At 47.7% G+C, this 8,860-nt stretch overlaps 1 protein-coding gene across 1 annotated transcript; it reads left to right on the top strand.

Annotated features, from left to right (window-relative positions):
- Nucleotides 1-3,478: 3,478 nt before the first annotated feature.
- Nucleotides 3,479-7,726, top strand: LOC129829869 (EMILIN-3-like). The gene is made up of 4 exons (XM_055891855.1): nucleotides 3,479-3,633; nucleotides 3,884-4,003; nucleotides 4,259-5,301; nucleotides 5,595-7,726. The coding sequence occupies exons 1-4, from the start codon at nucleotides 3,479-3,481 to the stop codon at nucleotides 7,571-7,573; spliced, it is 3,297 nt and encodes a 1,098-aa protein (XP_055747830.1). The 3' UTR covers nucleotides 7,574-7,726.
- The last annotated feature ends 1,134 nt before the right edge of the window (nucleotides 7,727-8,860 follow it).

The following is an 8,860-nucleotide window of genomic DNA, read 5'->3' as shown; positions in this document are numbered from 1 at the left end:
TGTTCTGTAAGTGCAGGTAGGTATTGCCTATCTTCAGATGTGGACACAGAGCCATGAGGCCTGATTAACACAAACACACCAAACTTCTCACATGGGTGTGGGTGTGCCACAAGCTATTGCTTCCCCATGTGGCCATTAAAGGAGGTCTGCTCTTATCAACATTTGTCCTACATCAATATTATCTCATAATGAATGAATACCAAGATAATGTGATTAATAACCCAGACATAGTATATGTGCAAAACACAGCTCTGTCATACATAGACAATAATACTGAACACAAACATTTTCCCTTTTAAAGCATGATAGTGGTACTTAGTGGTGGTAGTGATGGGGATCCTTCCGGAAGCGGCAGGGGAAACACAGGCCTACACAAATGAAAGTGTACACTCAAACAAACAACTGAAAAAGAGAGCTGCAGATAATTCCCGAACCTAGAATAATCTCTCTGCACTAAAATACAATCTCATTAGTGTACAATTGATGGGGGTTTTCCTGCATGTAAAATGATTAAGGTTATGTTGTTATTGTCAGTAACATACTTTTTATGATGTAATTTGATGGATGATTCCCAGTTAAACACTGTCACACTCTTCTTCAGACACAATAACCTTGGTGAAACATAGAAAACATAAACCTCACTTTAAAGAGTTTACAGGCAGGCTCAGAATGTAGAAGTCTGGTGTCAATAGTAAACAGTCAGAAAGAGAAAGAGAGCAGGGTAATTAAAAAAATGTGGGTACGCACACACATGCACACACACGCACACACACACACACACACTCCATTCTATCTATTCACTGGCGACTCCACACAGAAAAGTGTGTGGCAGGTAAATTAGACCTCTTCTTTTTCATGATGATAGGTATGTGAACATTCTAAATCTGAAGTGAGCGTTACGATGGGGAGGTGAGCAGAGGCGTCCAGCCTGGAACAGCTGTTACATTGTGATGTCATTCGGTGCCATTTCTGGTGGAGTAGCCTGCTCTACTAGAATAAAGGTGTGCTTGTGTTGCATGACTAGTCCAGGACCAAACTTAGCTCCTGTGTTTCGGAGTATGTTAGGTCCTGCCTATGGAACAATGAGGACTTGTTTACAGATCAAATGGTGGAGTAGCTTGGAGCTAAGGGATTGGAAACACACTTATACACCAAATATGCGTGCGCACACACACACACACACACACACACACACACACACACACACACACACACACACACACACACACACACACACACACACACACACACACACACACACACACACACACACACACACACACACACACACACACACACACACACACACACACACACACAAAGTTATATTATTGTGCATCAGCAGATGACAGGGAGTTCCCAGGTAAAGAAGGTGGGACCAGGCACAAACAGGAGACAGGAAATGACCCTTTAACTAGGGCCAATCAAAAGCCAGCTCTGAAATAATGGACACAATGTTAGTCCTGTTCCTGACAGACTGCAGGCTAACTAGGTCCAGCTAATAAATCATTCCTGGGTTAGAAACAGTCCACAGCAATATGTTAACATGGTTTTCCCATATTTCCTCACTATAAATACACAAATGAATGGGATGCTTTTAACCTAAATAACCACAAAGTAAGCCCAGGGGCTTGACTCCTGGGTAAGACCAATGACCGCAAAATTCCAAAATGTTGTATTTTAACCCATCACGTCTCCAAAACAGGCACACGTCTCACTGGTATGTAGTCTACCTGATGAGTCACACTTTCTCTAAAAGCAAACTCTCTACACTTCACAAATAGAAATGTGTACGATTTAGGGGACTCAGGTTATTGAGAACGTATATGTACATGGCTTGTAGGACTACATTATGTATGTGTAGCTGATAGACGCACACACACACTACATGCTTATGTATTTAAATGTATGTCCGTCGTAAAGTCTTTTGTCTGTAATGTATTTTTCATTATATGTCAGACCCTAGTAAGACTAGCTGTCACCATTGGTGTCGGCTGATGGGGATCCTAATAAATCACATCTACATCTAAATCATTCCACCTGTGATATACCCACTAACTAGCCACCTCACTCGGCACTGATGCACTGAACAAACACAGATGCTGTGGTTGAGTGTTGAGTATGTGGGTTCTCTGGGGGAGGAGGTACAGAGGGGTGAGTGTGTTTCAACACAGGCTAGTTGTTTGTCTTTGTTCCTGGTTGGTCCTGTTGGTTTGCCGTTAGGTCTGGGTGGGGTGTGGGTGTGAGAGTGGAGTGAGAGACCAGCTGTGTAGCAGTAGCCATGTTTCATAGATGTGTCCAGTGCTGGGTAGAGTAGAGTGGTGGGTAGAATATACTCTGTCTATGAAGCCTATGAAATGGCCAGAGCAGGGGAAATGCCAACTGCCATGCTTCATTTACATCATTAGCTGTTTGTTTTGTTTTGCAAATGTGCTGTGTCGGAACAGAAAAACTGCTTACTGGTTATTACGTAAGGGTGACAGGGTGTTCTGATGTCCCCTTAGCAGTAGCCTAAAATTCAAGGGCATAACCCACGACATAACCCTGACCATAGAGATACATTCAATCACGTGTTGCATTTAATTCCTTGACCCTGACTGTCTCTTCAGCTGACCTTTTACTCATTGAGATAATCATACTATTAGACATGGGTCATTATGGCTAAGATCAAATAACTCATATAATATCGATAACATAACGGATTCCGAAAAGTAGATATCGCCTCAGTGCCCTGTTATTAGTTATAACCTAAGACAGTAGCTGTGTATGTTGGGTAAAGGATCGGCGACTGTTTGTCCGACCCTGTTAATCTAGAGGTGTATTATATCATAATGCGTGACGAAGTAGCAGCAGCCACAGTAATGGTGGTGACCTATTCATGGTAGCACTGTTATATGGTATTAATGAGCATTTACACATATGGGGGACTCAGGCCTCTCCCTCCAGTCTCACACTTGTGTTATTTTCAGGAGGGCAATGTGGGAGGGGGGTATGCAAATAATGCCAGAGGGTGCTCCCTATTAGGGTCCAACAGCAGCCCTTTTAGCTCACTGTGGACTGTTGTCACCCCGACAGAGAGTCATAGCCACAGACTGCACCAGGACCACATTAATAGACTGGCTCTTGACTTGGCTTTTCCTAAGTGCTGAAGAACTCTCTCTCTGTGACAACCTTTTTCCATGTCTTCTTCTCATGAATGGAATCGGGTTACTAAGAATGAAGTCTTTGCTTTAGAATTGAATGTTTTCTAGTTCTGTGAGGTATTTTTAGTGAGATGCTGGCATCTCAACTATACATCCTTTTTACATTTGTCTGATGCCATTGAAAAATCAAGTATGATTCCCCCCAAGCGGAGTTGAAACTTGACTTTGAGGCAGACCTACTTTTTCTTTAAAAGCTATACTGCCATTGTTTCTGTCTTCAGGCAGCAGTTCTTTCATTTTATTTTTCGTCTACCTTTCCTTGAGTGGGATCAACGATGGACATTGCAGTGGCATTACCTCCCATCCTCCTCCTGTCAGTCACTCTGTCTCTGGCTGATGCCAAGTTCTACAGACCCTCCCAGTACATCCTCTACAAGACTGGGCCCAATCTTCATCCCTATGTCCATGGGAAGCCCACCAGCAGGCTCAAGTGAGTACTCATTCTGAACATAAACTGGGCTGTTCCCTCTAGGGAGGTGGCGCTGGACATTAGCTCCGCTTTTGATGCTCAGTTAAAGCTGGTTATCTTACTGTGTAGCAGTCTGTTTGTTTTTGTTTTCATTTTAATATCTAAGCCAGTTAGAAATGCAAGAGGGCTTTTAGGTTTAGAAAAAGGTGCAAGTTTAAGAATCTTATCCAAAGTGTGTGATCTCATTCTCTCATTCTTTTCTCTCTGACAGAAACCACTGTGCCTATGTTGTTGAGAAGACTGTTTCATTCACCATGCAGGATGGGGTAGCTCCTTATGTCAAAGCTCAGTATAACAAGTGTGCCTGGGGTCAGAAGTGTCCAACCCTCATGTGAGTTCATCTTCATAATTGATACTACATGATGTAACTATTACAGATTGTATCATAAATAGGCCTACGGCCTCCACAATTACTACTGTTATTGCTACATCTACAACGAGGACTACTGCTGTAAAACTGCTGTAAAAACAACCAGTATTATTAGTTCTACTGCTCTTGCCATATGAAAAGGGTATGAAAACAGCATTCACAGGTGTCAGCTTGGTAGTTGCTTGTGCTTATGTTGTTTCTTTCATTAACCCTCAGATATCATGTGATGTACAAGCCTGTCTATAAAGATGCACATAAGACTCTCACTGAGCTGGAATGGCGCTGCTGTCCAGGATACTCTGGCTATGGCTGCATGGAGGGACCCCCAGCCTACCAACACCCAATTAAGGCGATGCCTCCATTCAAGGGCCCACCATTCAAAGGCCCACTCATTAAAGGAAACCCCTGGAGTCAGAGCAAGGGCCATCCTCCCATGAAATCGTACCCGATGCTTACCAAGGGCCCTCCCATGAAGGGACCTCCTCCTATGAAGTCATACCCAGTGAAAGCAAAAGGCCCTCCTCCCAGCAACGTGAAGTCCTACCTTATACGTCCCTTTGGGCCTCCTCTGACCCACCCCTCCTACCGAGGGTCATCTTCCAAGCCTTACATCTTTGGGCCACAGCACCACCACCAACCAGACCACCATGAGGTTCCAGACTATCACCAGCCTGAACTAGACCACCAGGGGCAAGACCACCACCAGCCTGAACTAGACCACCAGGGGTCAGACTATCACCATCCTGAACTAGACCACCAGGGGTCAGACCACCACCAGCCTGAACCAGACCACCAGGGGTCAGACCACCACCAGCCTGAACCAGACCACCAGGGGCCAGACCCCCACCAGCCTGAACCAGACCACCAGGGGTCAGACCCCCACCAGCCTGAACCAGACCACCAGGGGTCAGACCCCCACCAGCCTGAACTAGACCACCAGATTTCAGACCATCACCAGCCTGAACTAGAACACCAGGGGCCAGACCACCACCAGCCTGAACCAGACCACCACTGGCCAGACTACCACGAGCCGGACCATCACAAGCCTGAACCAGACCAGGAGGGGCCAGACCACCAGGAGCCAGACCACCAAGAGCCAGACCATCACCAGCCTGAACCAGATCTAGAGCCAACCAATCCCCAGCAGCCTGGACCAGATCATCCTGATCACCCAGACCTCACTGATCATCCTTTTCAGTCAGAGTTGGAGCCTGTCACTGATGAAACAGATCCCCCTGCTGGCAGCCAAGAAATCGATGGTGAGACTGGGAGTGTTATTCCAATGCATATTCTGTACTGCAACACAACATAAATATTACATTCAATATTAATAAGATTCTAATATTGTGTCCTCTACTGCTGGCTTTAAAGTTAATATCTATATGTATCTAGAGTGCTTAACTGTCCTGAAATTCCATTGATTTTGGCAACATTCTTCAAAGACTTAACATCCTTAAAATGAGCATTTATTCTGAAATTACATTTTCTCTCGCTCTCTCCCTGTACTCTTGTGAGTATGATTGTGTATGTAACATTCTTCTCCCCTCTGTAGGCCAGCCTCTGGACACAGTGGACAGTGAGTCTACTGAGCGTCTGGACCTGATGGAGGAGGACGTGCGGAGGCTGTCCCAGGGTCTGGAGACGCTTAGGGGGGCAGTGAACGGACTCGAGGATGGCCTGCGCGCCTCACTATGGGAGGACGCCAACAGGATGCTCTCAGCCCTGCTGTCTGCAGCACCAAGCCCTGTCCCCGCCCCCGCTCTGTCCTCTTCCCCCCACTCCACTGTAGGCTTTGCAGACATCCCTGGAGGAGACCCTGATGCAGAGGGGCTGGATGGGGGCCAGGCTTTCCCAAGGTTGAGCGAGCTGACAGGGAGGGTTGAGGAGCTCCAGACTGAGCTACAGGCCAAGGCTGCTGAGCTGGAGGAGCTGAGAGGCAGTGTGATCAGGCATGACGGAACCCTCAAGAAGATGTCAGGCGGTGCAGATAGCTTGACAAGGGCCGAAGCGAGAGACAGCCAGAAGGCAATGGAGGATCTGGTGGATGCCAAGCTTGGCGGGGCCCGGACGGAGATCCTGGGGGAGTTTGAGAAGCGTGTCGAGAGTGCAGAGAGCCGCTGTGGGGAGAGGGCCAGGGAGGTGAGTCGACAGTGCCACAGGGAGCAGCAGGAGAGACAGGATCTGATGGAGCTGGCCCTGGAGGTCAGCGCCACTGGGCTTAGGAAAGAGCTTGGATACCTGCAGACTCAGATCCAGGGACATGACCTGACAGAGGGCTGCTGTGGTAGAGTCACTGGCCTAGGTGAGAGGGTGCATCTGCTGGAACAGTTGGTGGCAGGCCTCAACCAGTCCCAGGGGCACCTGAGAGTGGAGCTGGGTGGGCACAAGGACCATGTAGAGGCAATGCTGGAGGGGCGGCTGGAGGACGTGGAGGCCAAGCTCAACCTGACTGAATGTGGAAAGGTCAGGGGTGGGAGCGCTAGCAGCAGTGGTAGTGGTGGGGTCCAGGGCAGTAGCTCAGAGGGAGAGGTCGGGGCAGGCAGCCTGGAGACTCGTCTGGAGGGGAAGCTGAAGGCTCTGGAGGGTCGTCTGCTGACAGCATTGGGGGATCTGGAGAATGCTACGGCCCCTGCCTTGCTGGAGGGCCATGTCGTGCCCACGCTGGAGACAGAGGTGGAGTCCCTCAGGAGGAGGCTGGAGGTGAATGTGGACAGAGTGCAGAAACAGCTGAGCGGCCTGAAACTACTCTGCACCTCCTCCTCTCAGCCCATTCTCCAGGGAGACGAAGCCACATCAAACACTCCTAGGCTGGAGGAGGATAAGACAGGAGTAGGAGAGGAGAAGGGTCTCCTGGACATTGAGAATAACCGTCTGAACAGTCTTAATGTCACCCTGCAGAGCCTCCTGACTAGACTGTCCCAGAGGGAAGACCACCAGGAGGGAGAGGAGGGGAGCTCAGTCCAGGGTGAAATCATGCTGCTCAAGTTCAACGCCCGTTCCATGAACCTCACCCTGAAGGGCCTGAAGGACTCTGTAGGGTTGGTGGTCCAGGATGTGGGGCGCGCCAACACCACCTGGCAGGAGCGGGAAGAGCGCCTGGCCCAGCAGGTGAAGGGTGTGGTGCAGCTTTTGGGGCGCCAGGCCTCCATGTTGGGGGTGGGTGAGAAGAGGCTAACCCGGATGAAGGGAGAGCTCCAGGAGCTGAGGAGGCGGCTGGCCGGGGAGGTGCAGGGCTGCCGCTCCACTGCGCTTGGAGTCCAAAAGGAGGTGGTGGAGGTGGGGGGCCGCGTGGCCAGCGTGGAGGGCCAGTGTAAGGGCTTCAGTCACCTGGCCAAGGATCTGGAGAGGATCAGGGCGGAGTTGGAGAGGCAGTCAGATGGATACCTGTCCCAGGTCAACGGTACCCTCACTAATCACGCTCACCAGCTGTCTGAGCTGAGGCAGGAACTTAGGAACTGCACGTGGAATGCAGAGCCCACCCAGCAGAGCCTGTACCTCCTAGAGCCAGAACAGTTAAGAGAAGACCAGTAACCTGTCATGAAATCTATTACCGTAAGAGGGAGGCCAGAGTTCTGTACTGAGTGATAATGGACAATTATCTTGAGCCCCAAAGGACTGGTGGGTGAGCTGGAGACGGTAGAAACAAACAGGCAATGTTTCAACCCACTGGCGTGGCATAGATGATTTTTTATAGAATGTTGTTTAGCAAAATGTTTTATATTGACACTTTTATATAGATTTTTTTTTACTGTTGTTTAGTAGGCATATGAGTTTACAGGTATCCAAGATACTACGTTTTTATTTTGTATGATTATTGTCTTTTGTATTTTACATTTTGTATAAAACCTTACAAGTTCTTTATGATCTGCATTCCTCTTGCTGTTAAAGTATTGTCTGTATAATAAAGAGGCGTTATGTCACTGTTGCTAGTCTGAAATGTATATAAGAATAAGTAATACTTTGACAACAGTAAATACAAAGATGTCAGTGAGTGAACACAATAGCAAAAGCATGACATATTAGGCCACATCTAAAGCCACCAGAGGGCAACAGAGAGGCATTAGATTCCTCTGTCACCGCACATTGAGAATAATCTGTGAGCAGAATTAAATATGGACAAATCAGTCTGTCTGGTTTATTATACATATTGGAAAAGCCCGTTGACACTGAACGGTCACTTGCAGCTTCAATCTCATCCATATGTGGAATGTAAAATACAAGATGTAGTTGCTTATACACTGAATGTATTATTCAATCAAGATATTGAATTAAACCACCAATACCCCCTCATAAACACGTGGTGTATGACTCTTCTGAATGTATATAATATATATGAAATTAGACTAAAAGCATCATCAGGGTGAGGACTAGACATACACTAGAGACTGCTACTATCTGCCAGACATCCTGTCTCCCACTAATTCACTCATTCTGTTCTCCAAGCACATCTCTGATCGGTCATTTATGACGGCTCATAGGTGACCTTCCTACTAACCCCCACTTATCAGTCCCTGTTCCCCAATGGACATCTCACCAAATGCCGGATTTGTGTGAGATGAACTGCTGTTGTGTTAAATGGTTTTGGACACAGATGTGGAGAATGGTGGTGCATTGTAATTGATCGATGCCTGGGAGAGAGAGGAGAGAAAAAAACAAGACAGAGATAGGAAATGTAGGAGGCTAGACTGGGTGCTGAAGGATAGAGTCATCTGCATGCACGCAACAGCACTATGGTTAGTTGTACCCAGAGGGGCCCTGCCGCATGTTATCACCTTCAGACCATTCTCTTAGGCACCCCCTCCTCTCTCTCTCCCGCAT

Source organism: Salvelinus fontinalis, chromosome 31 (assembly GCF_029448725.1).
Source record: "Salvelinus fontinalis isolate EN_2023a chromosome 31, ASM2944872v1, whole genome shotgun sequence".
Taxonomy (NCBI): Eukaryota; Metazoa; Chordata; class Actinopteri; order Salmoniformes; family Salmonidae; genus Salvelinus; species Salvelinus fontinalis.
The sequence above is the reverse complement of the archived record's forward strand: the minus strand, read 5'-3'. Positions and strand labels throughout refer to the sequence as shown.